General features: G+C 37.0%; 1 protein-coding gene across 1 annotated transcript in view; it reads right to left on the reverse strand.

The window, feature by feature from the left end:
* NSD2 (nuclear receptor binding SET domain protein 2) overlaps nt 1-15,924 on the reverse strand; it is a gene marked incomplete at its 3' end in the record, with an annotated part of 94,962 nt that overhangs the window by 21,287 nt on the left and 57,751 nt on the right. The window contains exons 4-11 of the mRNA XM_082282384.1: nt 14,897-15,063; nt 14,031-14,522; nt 10,859-11,003; nt 9,766-9,843; nt 8,198-8,316; nt 6,033-6,137; nt 4,721-4,802; nt 3,614-3,738 (exon numbers count right to left, since the gene is read on the reverse strand). Coding sequence (XP_082138510.1) covers nt 3,614-3,738; nt 4,721-4,802; nt 6,033-6,137; nt 8,198-8,316; nt 9,766-9,843; nt 10,859-11,003; nt 14,031-14,522; nt 14,897-15,063 — 1,313 coding nt within the window. The remainder of the gene's footprint in view (nt 1-3,613; nt 3,739-4,720; nt 4,803-6,032; nt 6,138-8,197; nt 8,317-9,765; nt 9,844-10,858; nt 11,004-14,030; nt 14,523-14,896; nt 15,064-15,924) is intronic.

Here is a 15,924-nt window from a genome sequence, read left to right on the forward strand (position 1 = left end):
ATCAGTAATGGGGAAAATACTGTTTAGTATGCAGAAAAAGAGCATTAAGGCTTGCATTTTATAATTTGCATTGTTAGGCCTTGGAAACACAAGAATTTGTAGCTATAACCAGGAACTGAGCTTGTTTTGACACTGTGTTACAGAAGGAAGAAAGAATTCCTCTAAGGAAGATGTGATGAAATTAAAATAAAAGCACCTCTTCAAATCTTTCCCAGGCTTCTTTAAGCTGCCATCTGCTGGTCAGCTCAGACTTCAGGGTGTGATGAATGACAGGCTGGCTGACTTACAGAGTATTACATGTGCTTTATTTTGTCCTCTCTTAGGAAAAGATTACAGTTTCTTTGACAAAGTTTGTAAGTAGTACCTACAGTCTGCACGATACTTTGACACTTATCTGCTGCCAACAAATTCATCCAATTTAATGAAGCCAGACAATAATCACAAAAATTGATTGAAAAGCTAAAGCAGATATGTTTCATGCAAACACACCAAGTGTGCCAATAATCCAGCAGTAATGGTAATGTAAAGTCTTATTTATTTATTAAAAAAATACTGATTACACTCTTACTGGCACCTACTACATTATTAGGGGGTGGAGGGCCAAGGTAAAAAAAGAAATTAAAATACACCACCTGTATCTCTTCTCACAAATATGTGCTTTTGGATGCTTACACCAAGTTTTACATAGCCAGTAAAAAACTAGTCTGAGCTTTTGCAGACTCCAAAGTGTTGAGTATCTTTTTCACATCTTGCCCTACCAGTTGCCCATTAAGAATTGTATTTTAACAATATCATATTTCACATAAGTACTGGAAGAAATTACTACTTGTGTCAAGTGCCTAGAAGTAAAATTATTTTTTTTCAAAATTAAATGCAGGTATGAAATTTGTTTATTCCTGTATAAACACTTTACTGCTTCTGTCCACCCATCTTAAAACAAATTCAAAGCCCAATTTTTTGAAGGGAGTAAACGTTTAATCTCTAATATGTCACGTCTAGAAATCTGTTTGTACAAGTCCACATCCCCACTCCTCTCTCCCAAAGTAATTTATCAACTGAAAATTTAGCCTTGCCTGATTTTATAGTATTTCAAATAAACCCCATTTTAAAAATATCCCCCAATAACAACAAAAAGCGTTCAAAATATTTTTTAAAATGTCAAATAAGATGCATCTTTCAAACATGAAAGAAATGAGCACACCTTTCCCAAAACTTGGTTATAAAGGACAAACATTTAAGGGGTGTGCAGCTAACAACAGTTCTTGACAAATAACAGTCACAGCCAGGTTCCATTCTGGAACAAGTTGTCCATAAAGAGGATGGGAGAAAAAGAAAGGAGAGGGGAAAAAAACCTGACCAGAATCCTCATATATACACCTTGTGGAGATGTATGTGCTTGTAGAATACAGAGAATTTTTCGTATACTTGTTAAGAGAGCACCTAAACGAACACTTAGAAGTATTATAGTGAACACAGAAATGTCAAAGTTAATCATTAAATCTATTTCATGTTGAGAAGAATTACACCCTATCCAATTATCTGTGCAAGGCTTTTATCATTACCTGACTGTGTTTATTTTTTAAACTCTTTCCCTTAATACTGGGAAAGTTTCTCTCCAGATGAATGCTCTCAGGACACACACACATCTAGCCATTTAGACAAGTGCTAAATAAAAAAACAAAAGAGGGAAAAGTTTTTAGAGCCACTCACACAATCCAGAATTTCTGTCTTTCCTTGTTTTGTAGATCAGGTCAATATTAATTTCAAAAACACGTGCCTGACATTTTTGTTTTATTTAAAGGCAAAATATATCTAATATAGGAAACAAACCGGGCCCAATCCTTAGTTGGTCCAAGTTCAGGTCAGTGTAGTTTTAAGCAATCCAAGGACTATTTGAGTCTACTAATCTACTGCCCCCTGTACTCAGTCCCACAAAATATGTTATTTAACAAGCTGTGCTTTCTGTTATGCTGTTCGGGACTTTTTTTTGGTATCTTAACCCTTTGAAAACAATTAATTCACTTTCTAGTTTGTGTATCTGTGTTCTGTGAGCAGTGTATGATGTTAATTTTTCTCACATTTTTTACTAGCAGTAGCTGAGTAAATTAGTGCTAAATTTTAGAATTTCCATCCCAGCCATATGAAAGATATAACCATCTCCTTTCTCACACGTGAACCATTATGTTACAACCCAAAATCCTACAAAAATGAGCCTTTTGTTAAGAAAGACTTCTGGATAATTTGTTTTACAATCACAATCTCTAGAAAGAGAAGAATCTTTCTCCTGAGTGCACAATGTTTAGAGACACATATTTTGAGCCAAAAAAGACATTTTTTTCTTTAAACTAATCTGGCTGAATAGATGGTCCCAAATAGAAACAGCCATTACACAGCAAGTCCCGTCAGTAAAGCCAATCCAGCAGAAGCTGGTAAGCCGAAAGATGGGAGCCTCTCAATTGAGAGAACAAAGTAAGTATTACTTTACTTGGCTGCTGCTAAGGACATTATTTCCTGTGGGACTTCCTTTGCTTGTTTTATTGGGGTACAGGAGGGAGTATTTATTGGGGTTTTTTTAGTTACAATGCTTTTCCAGTTATAGTTAAGATATACAGCCATTAACATGCAATCTTTTTTCCCTACCCAAAGGTAAACCGTTTACTGAATATTGCCTAGATATTTTAACTGCATTCATTACAGCACCTCATGCATTTGTTAGGGGAGATGAATGTCTCTAGGAGAGCTGGAAGCCCTACGCCCTTGTTAGCAGGCAAGTTTTTTCTCTACAGCTTTTGTAACACAAACTGGGTGAAGCTGTTTGTCTATGGATATTTTACTACATCCTACTAACTACAGATCCAAACCCACCTGCAAACAGCATGCATACTTCACCCTCATGCTGCCACTCTTTGGCTGATTGGTTTTAACAGTGTAGATGACTTGGGGAATGGTTTAATGGATTATATGGATACACTTCTGGTACATACATTTCATTTATTGTATGTCAGCTGAGAAGAATTACAGTTCCAAATATGCAGAGCTAAGACTATGATTAGCAAGTATCAAAAAGATACATCCTTCACTGCCTGTTTAACTTTACTGGGGATGGAGCTATTTGCATCACAGAGAAATAGCACTAGAACAGCCTGAAAACTAATTAGAGTTAAAAGGGGCTCTGCTCAGAAGACTGTCCAGTTCTAGATCAAACAGAGGATTAGGAAATTTGCTTCGATATAAAAGCTATGGCAACATGACAGTATTGAGTTACATAATGTAACTAATGTAGTACACTTACATAAAAGTCTGTAGAAGAAAATACAGAACACACTGGCATTTTACTTTGCCTCTAATAGAAGGTTACAATTCTAAAACGTTGTTGGTAAATACATTAAAAACCACAATAATATCTCGACGTCCCCAAATCAGACGTTCGTGTTACAATAAATGAATTTGCAATGCACACATTAACAGGTTTCACAGAGGCCAAAACTGTAACTTGTCTACAGCACCAACGTTAGAGAATTCGCCTTTGATTTTTGCTTTTTTTAAAAACAAGCTTCACACCTGATAATTTCTGTCATTAAATGGCTGTGTGCAAACACCACTTTTTTTTTACCTCATTCTCAGTTAAGGAAGCTGAAGGAGATGAACTCTTGCTAAAAGCAAGAGTTGAAGATTCTGCTGCTGAAGCCCGATTTCGCTTCTTCAGAGGTTTACATGCATCAGACAGATTTTTCGTTGCTGTAAAATAATTTTGGTTTACAAAGTGAAGTTTGGAACTTTAAAATGTTATCTCCCTGAAGCCATTTAAAATATTCCTTCACATACAGGAAGGAATTATTTAGGTAGGTCTTCTGGGCACCTACATAGGACTGAGTGAACATGAAGTTTCTGAAGCCATGTGTTTTGGCTTCATCTTAAAAATAAAGAGGTTTCCATTAATCAAATACGTGCTAAGATATGTTTTCCCAATTTTTTCTCATCTCATTTCTATTAAAATCAAAATACCTTGTGACTTAAGACCTCTTCAGAGCAGAGGTAACAGTTATATCAGAAGGCCTACATGATGTCGTCACAATCTGAGTACCACTAGCACTTTGATAAGAGAAAATTTATATACAGGAGCCAAGTACCACGTATTAGCGATGGCACATCACCACTTCTACACCGTGCAGAACTTGCTGAAGCTCGCTGGTCTTTGGCATATCATTGTAACACCTAAAGAGACATGCTCAGACAGAAGTTACCTTTAACTTGAGCATCATTAACAAGTCTGACTTTGGCGTTTCGATCCAAGGTTCTACAAAATTCCCTCTCATGCTCCACACTGCCTCCCATCAAGCACCATTGAGAAGGACTAAAACCCCAGAGTACCTGATGACACTGATGGTCACTGCACTTGTTTTAGTGGGCCAGTGCACCAGGCAAACGGGAGCAGCAGGGTTTGTTCCCTGCTCGCCAAGATCTCGGGGCACCAGCTTTAATCTGGTGCCATCACACGGTGAACTTGTGAACTGCTGCTCTCAATCAGCAAAGCACAATTTTAGTCCAGGATCGAGCTGCAGAAGGGCAGTGAAGGAACAGGGCTCCCCCCCAGCTATGGCACAGTGCCTGCAACTACTCATTGAGTCAGCAGAATTTAGCCGGCTGCCTCAGACAACCTGGGCATTTAAAAATTATTTAATTGAAAAAGTTACATTAAAACTTATTCTGACCACATTACCTGACTGGTTCTTTTGTGAAGAGGAGGTTTCTGTGACCTTAGAAGAGTTTGTTTTTGCTGTTTTGTCATTGCTTGTCTCCCTCTGTCACAAAAAAAAATATGAAAAAATAAAAAAACTCCTAATTTATGAGTGGTTGGATAAAACTGGCAATTAGTTCTGGATTTATGTTATTAAAAAGAAAGTGTCTTTACAAATATCTGAATGGTACTGTAGTTAAACTAGCCCCACTTAAGTGAATTTTAAAACTCATTTACAGCACAGGGTACAAACCCATAAACAAATGAGAAATATTAAAGAACACAGTATTTCAGCATCCCACTTATCCATCCCAAATTCAGCATATCAAAAGGGGGAGTGCTAAATGAACATGGAACTTGTAAATTATCCTTACTACTCTTTGTACAAACTGGTCAAATTAAGACCTTTAATTATTAAAGGTAAACTGCACAATTATATATAAATTTGAGAGTAAACCCTGCGCAGAACTCCAAGTCTCAGAGATGCTTGCTTTCAACTCCACAACTTATAGCAGTGCCATTTTTTAAATTACTATGGTTAAGATTGTTTCAGCATTTCCAAAATACAACCACTATTTTCAAGGGAGAATAAACAGCACCTAAATTTGCTCCAGAATGAGAATTCATGATTAAAAGTTTAGGCCAAAAACTGGGGAAGTTTTTGTCAAATCTTTGTCAAAATTAAGACATTGTTCCTTACACATGCCACTATTTTTTTCCATTTCTTATGTTGAAAATTCATTCAAGTTACTAAAACTGTAGCCTAGAATGCTTAACCCTGACACATGTTCATCTGATCAATAAGCACAACTCTATTGAACAGAAGGCTTTACATGCATTTCCAATGATTTACATGCTTTTTCACAGTCTTCATCTGACAGTTTTACCAAAGAAAGATGTGCAGGTGAACACCTCAAAGGCCAGAGAACTGATTTCCTTCGTAAAAATAAACATGAATGGCTATTGTACTACAGATGTGGCACGCTGTGCTTTTACTGAGCTCCAAGCAGACTAAGCTGCCCTACCCCCAATGCCACTGGAGGCTCCCAGCATCGGTTTTCTAAGATTACTTTACACTTCTGGGTAAAAATGAAAGAAAAGAGGGTGTCAAGAGGATGGTGCCAGACTTTTCTGTGGTGCCCAGTGACAAGACAAGGAGTAATGGCCATAAACTAAAACACATGAAGTTCCACCTCAACATGAGAAGGATTTCTTTACTTTGAGGTGGCAGAGCATTGAACAGCTGCTCACAGAGGTCATGGAGTCTCCATCTCTGGAGACATTCCAAACCCACCTGGACACATTCCTGTGTAACCTGCTCTAGATGACCCTGTCTTGGCAGGGGGATTGGACTGGATGATTTCCAGAGGGCCCTTCCAATCCTAAGGATTCTGTGATTCTGTGAAAATGTACAGTATAGTTCATTCTTAAATTTAAAGCACACTTTACAGAACCCCCATTTTGTTAATGCGCATTTTATATACATCATCAAAGCAACAATGAACAAATTAGTTTTTTCAAAACTTCCATATGGGTACTTATAACTTGGTTACTTCATGTGAAAACATTCTGATTTTGTAAATAAGAATTAAGGACAAAGGGAGAGTATAACCCACAACTCTTGTGCAATAAGTAAAATGTAATGAAATTAAAGCTCCTCCTATCCAAAATGATTGTAACTAAAGCCTGCAAATAAACTGGGAATAGCAGAAAGAACATGTATGGTTAGTGTTTGCTTTTTTGAATCATTACATTGATATTTTCACTGTCATACACTGAGTGTTCTACTAAGCAGCAGCACATACAGCTGGAAGTGCCTTGGGCTTGTGAAGGCAGGAAAAAGACTAAGATAATTCCTAAAACAAACTGCAAACCGTATCTGACCTTTCTGTGGAGCAGAAACCCTGCTATATGCATTTAGAGTTTCCAAACTACCCAATATTTACACACATCAGACCCCTTGTAAGCAGTTCTGATAAACTGACCAGAGAGAGAACAACACTTTTTAAAATGCACATTACAAAGTCAGCATCATTAGTGCTATGTATCTTATGGGAATCATTCACCTTATTTAGTTATTTATTTTCCTGCTGATACATTCACAGGTGCCACAGCACCAAAGATACCAGAACCTCCCATGCATGAACTATACTGCAACCACCTTTCATCCTACTTCCGAGAATGCAGGCTAATTGTAGTGTACAAATGCTGGTGGGACAGGAAAGTAACTAGAACAGTCAAAACAAGGACTTTATAGTAGGAATTAATTATAATAGGTAAACTTCATTATTTCGTCGATCTAGTGTATTATAATGTATTAAAATCAGTTAGAGAAGTTTAAAAAGGTTTGAAAAACTGATCCTAGAAAATCAGATGAATATGCAACAACTAAACCATTATGGCAAGAAGTGCAAAAACCAGTTTTGGCCCTTCTTTCTGCAAAGGTAACAACATTAAGAATTAACTCTGTCCCTTGCTAGTCAGCTCATTAAGCCTATCTGAAATTGTATTTATTTTTTTATATTAAACTCTAAGTCAACAAGTTGTCCTAATATCTACAATATCAACTGAAGTAGCAAAATAACCAGCCTACCAAACAAACTGACACCTACAAATAAGACCTCCATAACTCATTTAAAAAATAAATCCACTACCTTTCCTTCCATTAGGTTGTTTCATTTGATCTCTGTACCGCTGAAGTTCTGAGCTTAGGTCTGTGGTACTCACACTAAAGTATGATACTGCAATAACACATCTGAACATATGTGTGAGCTAAGCTTTCCACACAAGTAAAACCCATGAAGTTCACTGCTCTACATGCACAACTAAATAAACCTGTGCCTAAGTCTCCACAAGATTTGTGCTGTGCCCACATACATAGTGACCTATGTAAGGAAAATTCTCATTCTCACAAGCAAGCTAACCAGAAAAGGAGCCTGTGATTTGTGTGATAAATATACTTTCACTGCATAAATATCCATTTACTGCAGTTCCCTAACCCAAGAAATGGGTCAGCATGCCACTCTAAAATGTCCTATAGCCTTCCAGTTCATGAAAAGTAGTTTTTCTGTTTTGCTACACTTGCTTTCCTCTCTTCAGTCTAAAGTAACTATTGACTAAAGGTATTTATTTTACATTCTGGTAAAACTAACTCCAAACAAGGAGGAAAGGAAAAGAACTACAAAGCATAACAACACAGAGGTCATGACTCCCTCTGCACATTCCTTTGGGAAACAGTTCAAGCAGCAAGTGCAACTTGTCATACCCCTATCCTCAAAACCAAAGGAAAAAATCCCACAGTGGTAAGCTCACATGTATCTCTGAATATTGACAACAGTTTGGTATGATATATGGACATTTCTTTTTTAATCCTGAAAATGGAAATGCTGACAAACTTAACTACAGCAATGTGACTGGTGCTGCTATAAATCAACCCCAACAAACCAACAACATAATTACCTTCCGATTATTCTGTTTATCCATCCTGAGTCTTTTCCTAGGTGCTTCCTGAACTTCAAAATCTTCTGTAGGCTCCTTTGTCCTCTTTTTTTGGTTTCTTTTATTTCCATGTAAATTACCTTGGGATGGGGGATGGGGGAAACTTACATGAAAAATAATCTAAAACCCACTTTGAAATTACTTTGAACTGATCTAGTTATTAAAGGTACTTTTCTTTCAGTCATTATTTTTAAAACATGGTTAAACATTAATACAGTTCGATGACCTCTTAATGCTTAGGGTCTGGTTTCTGGTGCTGAAGACTAACTCTAGAACACATCCAGATCAACTGCTTCATACTCAAGTTGTTTTACAAAGGTGAGTCTACCTATACAAGCACTAGTTTAAGGTCTGGATGTTACTGCCCAACACTTATTTCATAACGTCAGACTGCATGTGATTGATCTATACAGCTTTTAACTCTCCTGCCACTTTGTAACAGTGTCTTATAACCAAAATTAATTTCTTAGTCTCCTCCTTAAGTCTACTTTAAGTTCTCCAAACGATACAGATGAAGACACTGGTGACATCTATTAAGGGGCCTCTGAAAAAGACAAGATATCACCAACTGTACAAATTAATTCTCTTTCTGGTATGGCAATTCCAGACTCTAACAAGGGGATTCTTTTACAGGAGACCATTACGATCCCTTCCCTTTATGAACCAGAATCCTATGAACAGAACCACGTTGGCCATTTTAGACCACCAAATTATTAATGTATTTAGATGACTGTTCACTGTAAAGTTCAAGCAGCTGCTAAATACAAAGGGTCAGTGAGTAATCTACATACCCCTGCCACAGGTTCCACTACTGTTTGCACCTCAAAAAGACAGATGAGGGTTTGGGAGGTGGTCTGTTTCATCAAGATGAAATGACAACATAATTACACTCTCCAGTACTCTCTAGTTTATGAAGCTACAGAATATTATTAGTACGAAAATTGCAAGCTCCAGGGGCACAAATACGGTAACTGAAAATTGTCCTACAGCTACAAGCATTCTATTCCATTGGGAACAAATATCTGTCAATATTAAAAATATGGCAACTTGAAAATATGGATCATTCTCAAATTAATGGACTTATCTAAACAATCTAGGACATATTCTGAATCCACAAAGCAGACTGAAATGGCTCCAGGAGAACCTGCTACTTACAAAAAGCCAGCAAAAGAAACCCCACAATAATCTTCCAAGTTTAAGATAAGAGGATTTGAGATGGGGAACAATCGAACTGACATATTTTCATCTGTAGGTAACTATAAATGTACACAATATATGTACTAGAAACACCTGGTACAGGTACAATTTCAATTACATTTCTTGCAATATGACACTGAGGAAGGTGAACAAAATTCAGCACTACAGTGTTAAGATATTTAATTTGGGATCCATTAAAGTTCTAACGTCAAGGAAGACAACATCTGAGATAAAATAAAGAGATTATGATACGTGGGCGATTACATAAAAAAATACACTCAATAGCTACTTATAATGATGAGCTATTTGCACACAACACAAATTTCAATTACTTCTGGATCTTGATCTCCTTTTAGGTGAGTCTTGAAACACTTTACGTTTGGCCTCTCCAATATTCTTCAATGATGAACCTTGAGAGATACAGAATGTGGTTTTTTTTAACTGATATCCAAATATTTAACACTTAAAATTTAAAGTTAAAAACTTTTCAATTTTCCACAAAATGATGTTATTTCACACACACACAGTTAACAAAACTGACTGCCATTTTTTATACAAGTTTTTCCAAGTCTCACAAACTTTCAAACACTCCCTCTCATTCTTGTCATTGCCCAAAGCAGCACCTGTTGGCTTCTAATACTTCCATAGTAAGTCTTCTTACAGTGCCGTAAAGCCATTTAAATTTGAAAAATGATACCTAGGTAAATTTGATAAAGTTCATGCAAATGGCAAACTATCTTCCTCCTCCTTTCTCAAGTAAGTGACTCCAAACCCCCTCAAATATTTCGTAAAACAATCAAGACTGTTCATCAAAAACAAACACCAGAAAACAGCAACAAAAAATAAAAGGAGAAAAAAAAGAAAGTATTTGCAATCTTGTACAAAGTCCTAAAAACTTTGAGTAGCACAACAAAATGCCAAATGGATGAAGGTTTCAGAATAAAGTTTGGAATAGTTCTTCCTGAGTTGATGATGATGTGAAGTAATACACTTTAGGTATATATGAAGAAAAGGTGTAGCACTGATTAAATTTTTTAAACCATTTCTAACTGTTCTATAAAAACAACGTCTCAAATTTACTAGCAGTAACACTTCATCTTCCCTTCCCACCATCCACTTCGTAACAAGCAGTGGATGCAATGGCAGCTGCTTATGGGCAGAAGAAGAATGAGACATCAGCAATGTCTAAACAGCAGAAGGTTTACATATAACAACTTTTCAGAACAATGAGCAAGAAATGTAGACTTCATGGGTTGCGTTTATTGTAACCATTGGCATTCCTTTGCTATTGGCACAAACACCAAGAATTAAAACTGGAAAACAGTGAAAGCTGTTTTCCCTACAGGGTCTCAAATATGTGCTTAGTTTAACGCCACTATGTATATCAAATTTAGTTAGAGTACACTAGCACAGTTTTACGTTTACCAGAGTCTTCTTCAGATTTGGGAGAGGTCACTATGGCAAACTTTGTGTTATAGCGAGCTTTCTGTTTTTCACTAAGCATGTTCCACTGCGATTCGAGCAGTTCTTCAATCTCCTCACTTGAAGCATCTGGATGTTCAGCAACCACCTATACATGCAGAAATAGGGTTGAATTAAAAAAAAGGTGACCATTGGAAAGAATGGTGTACATACTTCCATCACTTTGGAAAACTGGATACAAACAAGTTATCTAGTATTTCTGCTGTAGACAGAACTAGAATAAAACCTTCTGTATCCAGTTTTGTTTTGAATAACCACTTCTCTGTGTCTTAAAAAAAAAAATTCCACTAGCTTATTCAGAAGTATTAAGACTAATTTTGGAAGCATCTATTCACATTTTAACATTCAAAAAATGGAGTAAGTGGAGTAAGTATAAATCCTGTCTTGTGGTCATTCAAAAAAATGTGTATTGTTTCTCAAAGAAGTTTAAATCTATATCCACAAACGACAGGTAAGCAATACTGGAATATACGTTTGCCTAGAAAGAAATCCATAAATTCATAGCAAAACTCATTAATCATAGAACCCAGTACCTCTATCTCAGCAGAGAGATTTACACAAGTTAGCATTTAATGCAACATTTTCCTGTATTGATTCATCATTTTTGTATTATGCATATGAACACTAGGAACTCACAAGCTGTGCATCTTTTTAATGTTATAAGCAGGACACATAATATCCATCAACATGGAGTTTAATAGAGTTCTAGAAGTTTAATCAACACACACAAAAAAATCCAGTATTAAAAAGAAAGAAAAAATCCTCCCAAACTCCTTCAGTATACCCCTACTTCTACTTAAGGAAGATCGTAATTGATTAATCATACAAGTCAAAAAACTCTACACTTGTACAGAAATGAAACAGTACCTTTAAAAACAATGCTTCTCACCTTATTACTCAGCATTCTCCAAAATCCTATCTGAGTGATGCAACCGATACCCCAAAAACACAGAGCAAAATAAAAACTAGGTCAAGAAAGCCAATTGTTCAAAGAGTAACACCATTCAACGGAACAGAAATACAATTTTTCTGGTAAGGTGAAATGATTAAACCTAATTACTTAGAATTTAGGGTCTTAAAACTGCATTTCCTGTTATCAAACAGGATGCAAGTGTGACTGGTGCTTTTCCAGGTGTTAAAATAGTTGCAGTACCTTCCTTCCATTTGAATTAGTCAGTGTCTAGTATGGAAATCCATGCTTCAGTTTTTCTCCTAGTAGAGTACTAAAAATTTTCTTGCTTCTATCTGGAATAATCCATTGCATAAGGCTTGAGGAGTACAACTACCTTTGGTAGCTTCTACTCAAAGTTTGATTAAAATCCAACAACTGGTTTCACATTATTTAAAGGGAGGAACATAAACCCACAAGGTACCCTCTCCCACAAATCCCACTTCTTCAGGAAATGAAATTAGCATCCATTTTGACTGTTGTCACAAATGTACAGGTCATTGTGCTCAATGAGGGCACAGAGCTATTTAATCCTCCAAGAAATAACTAGATTTACTCAGACAAATGAGACACACGTTAACACTACCTCCAGTCTCAACAAAACAAGAATAATAATAACTTTCATCTTACTAGGAGTACTGTGAAATGACAAGGAAAAGACACCCATAATTCTTAATGGTGAAGGGACCCTTTCAAATAAGGCTTCCAAGGAAAATGCTCAGTAGTCTTCTCCAAAGTCTCTGTATTAGTGAATTTATTCCTTAATTTTCCTCACAACAAACTCAAGGCCCAAATCAATTAATGTGAATAGTGTAGCTGTCTGCCTCTCACTTGAATCATACCTTTATCTCCAATTAAGACACTCCCTTCCAATGCTTCCTAGGCTTCTATTTTTCACAGGGGAAGCACATAAGAATGCCAACAGTACAAATTACATCTTTACTCCTTTGGTAACAGCACAAAATACTTAATGCGTCACTACAGCCACAAAAGCGCTTCAAGCTTTCCGCACCTCCCTCAGGGATGTGGGAAGCGTGCCTCTTAAATCACTAAAAATGTTCTTCAGCAGTTAAATAATAGTAAAATCAAACTGATGTATGAATCCTACTACCACACGGAGCCAGACTCCAAGCAAGACACAGCCAAAACGGCTGTAAGTTTAAGAGAGCTCAATATTACTACAGGCCCCAAAGAGAAGTCTTCAGTGATCCCTTTCACTTCTGCCCTTCCCAAGACTGGGAACAGAGAGCCTCTTCTGGGTCTGTAATTTTCCTTTCTTCTAAGTTTCTACATGCAAATACTAAGACAGCCATACACAAAATTCTCCAATGCCACCAATACAAGTAGCTCAAAACCAGGTTTGTTTTTTAGCCAACATTATCACTCTTTCTAAAGCATCAGAACATCTACAACCGAACAAAACCAACTCTTGGTGAAAGCCATACAAGTTGAACCAGATAAGCCTAACGGAAGGGGACATTCCAAATACGAGACTGGGTACAATCTCCACCTTTCACCAATGGCACAAACCTGCCATTTTAAAAGCAACATGAAAGGCAAAAAGCGTAAATATCTAAATTGGTATTTCCTCACTTTGCCAGTCCAATTCCAATCAAGACAAAGGGAAGACAGGTTCTTCTGCCCTGATGATCAGTTAGAGGTATCTGCAGCTTTCACAGAAGCTCAGCAAAACATTCTAAATAAGTAAAGGAGGTTTTGAGTTGTTCAAAGATAATGGAACACCCAGAAGGAATTGAGCCATGTCCGCAGAAAGAATGTAAAAGCTATCTACAAGCAGACTGCCATAAACAGCATAATTTTTTTATATTTGCCTGAGCATAAATGTATCCATACCTATTATACTGTACATACATTAAAGAAAAAATATGGCTAATACAAAGGACTATTAGTTTATGTGGGAAGGTACTAACACAACCTATGCTTGAAGTACAAAGGCAGCATCACCATCGTGTTTACATTGCTCACTTACATTCCCTTCTTTATTTCTGTCTAGAATAAGATTTGATGCAGGCATACCTTGTCAAACCCAGAATATTATGGATTGTGCAGTAATAACTAAGTTTTGTTTAATAAAATAAAGAAGTTTCTTCAAGTACAGAAATGAGAAGAGGCAATCAACAATTATAACAGCTTAAAGAGACTAACCTCATCTCTGTGCTTCTGACAAAAGACCAAAAACTGAGATACTGCATCGCCCTTTCTGCTTCGTGGAGTAGATGCTGGAGTTTTCTTTCTATTGAGAGGGGAGCCTATCCCTCTTTTGGATTCTGCCTGTTCAGATGACTTTTGAGGAGTAGTATTCTTATCCTCCAACTGACTGCTCTCTTGTGTATCATCAGCAGCAGACAGTTTTGATGTCCTTCTCCTCCTCTTGCTAGGAATGCCAGACTCCTTCACTGATTTCAGATTTGGAGTGGTTTCTTCATTTGAGTAGGATGACTCATCCATCTCCTCCAAGGGTTCCACAGCAATGCCAACCTCCTTTGCCACTCGAGGATTAAGATGAGGTCTGTCCCTGACATAGATGAAGGTGTACTTGGCCTTGCGTTCGTCCACTGTCATGCCCACTGCTTCACTGGCTTGCTTCACACCCATCTCCCACTGTGGCCGCAGCTTCCCTGACACTGGCTTTAGCATCTGCAAGAGGAAACACAGTGTGAGGAATCTGCTCACTTTTCATTTCAAAATGCCGACATTAACACAAAACAATTCCAAGAAAGTAAGTGTCACACAGATCTGTAATTCAGAGTTCAAAGGGAGCTGTATTTGATAGTACTGATACTGTGCATAAATCCATGACAAAGCAGAAGAGTACTAATTTTTCTGAGTAACAAACAGTGGTAAATCATCTCATCCTTTGTATCTGTAAATGAAGTGTAAGACTGCAAGCTCCAGTGAAACAAGCTGTCTTTAAGCTTTCTATAATATCTATTTGTATCTGCTATACTTGTACATACCTGTAACGCTAAAAAAAAAAGCTACAAATCTTGTCTGGTTTGGTAACGTCTTACCTTTATTTTCTCTGCTTTAGTGAGGGCTTGTCTTGCACTCTCTTGGCATAATTGTTCAAACTGGTCTTTTTCTTTGAAGGGCACCAGGCTCTTCTCAAATATCCAGGCTCGCTCTGGGGCATCTCCAAAAAACTGAACATGATATTGACGAAAACTCTTTTTCTGTCCTGAAAATTAAAAACACGTGTATTAAAGATACAACTCTGGTAGTTCTCTGCACTTTCAGACTTGAAGTCTGTAAGCTGCTACAGCTGCCATAACAAAAACATAGTAAAACTGGATAACCTTTCAAAAACCCACTTAACCAGACTGGAAGTCTCTGAGATATAATATATGATCTGACCCAAAAGCCCAACCATTTAATTCCCAGCAAGAACATGCCTGGGTAAATTAACTTGAAGTTACAATCACCTGTCAGTTTTCACATCTATTAACTTAGATGTAGGTCTGAGTGTTTCTGAAAATGCACTGAGTATTCATTTCTCAATGAACACTGAGAAAGTTCCAGAGGTTGGAGAGCTTGTGCACTCAGCCTTCTCCCTGAGTCTCCTAAACTTTATCTTTTAATATTCTTAAGCAGAGACACATACTTCAGCTATTTTTAACCCTTGCAATCACAACTTCATGTTAATCAAGATTTTTCAGGAATCAAAATAATCAATAAAGGATTTGGCTGGGGGAAGGGAGAGTGGAAGGATAAGAGAACAATTTTGAAATCTAAATACGAAACATTATTCTTCTAAAAATAAAAACATTCCCTTTTTTTCCCTAGAAAAACTAGAGGAATATTGTCTCACTGTGGTACAATACAGGGATATCATACCTTCCAAAGGTCTCAGCTATTCTACAGAGAAGGGGAAGACACCACATTCAAAATTCATCAGAGTGTTTATAATTAACAATGAATTTCTAAAAGGAAGAGGTAAGACATCAGACTTAAGATGTCCTCTAACACCTTGTTCATTACACCTTGTAGATTTGCTGTCTAAGTGTTCAAATAAAGGTCTTGTTTAGAAATAAAAAAGGTT

This window comes from Coloeus monedula (genome assembly GCF_965178545.1).
Source record: "Coloeus monedula genome assembly, chromosome: 5".
NCBI classification, from domain to species: domain Eukaryota; kingdom Metazoa; phylum Chordata; class Aves; order Passeriformes; family Corvidae; genus Coloeus; species Coloeus monedula.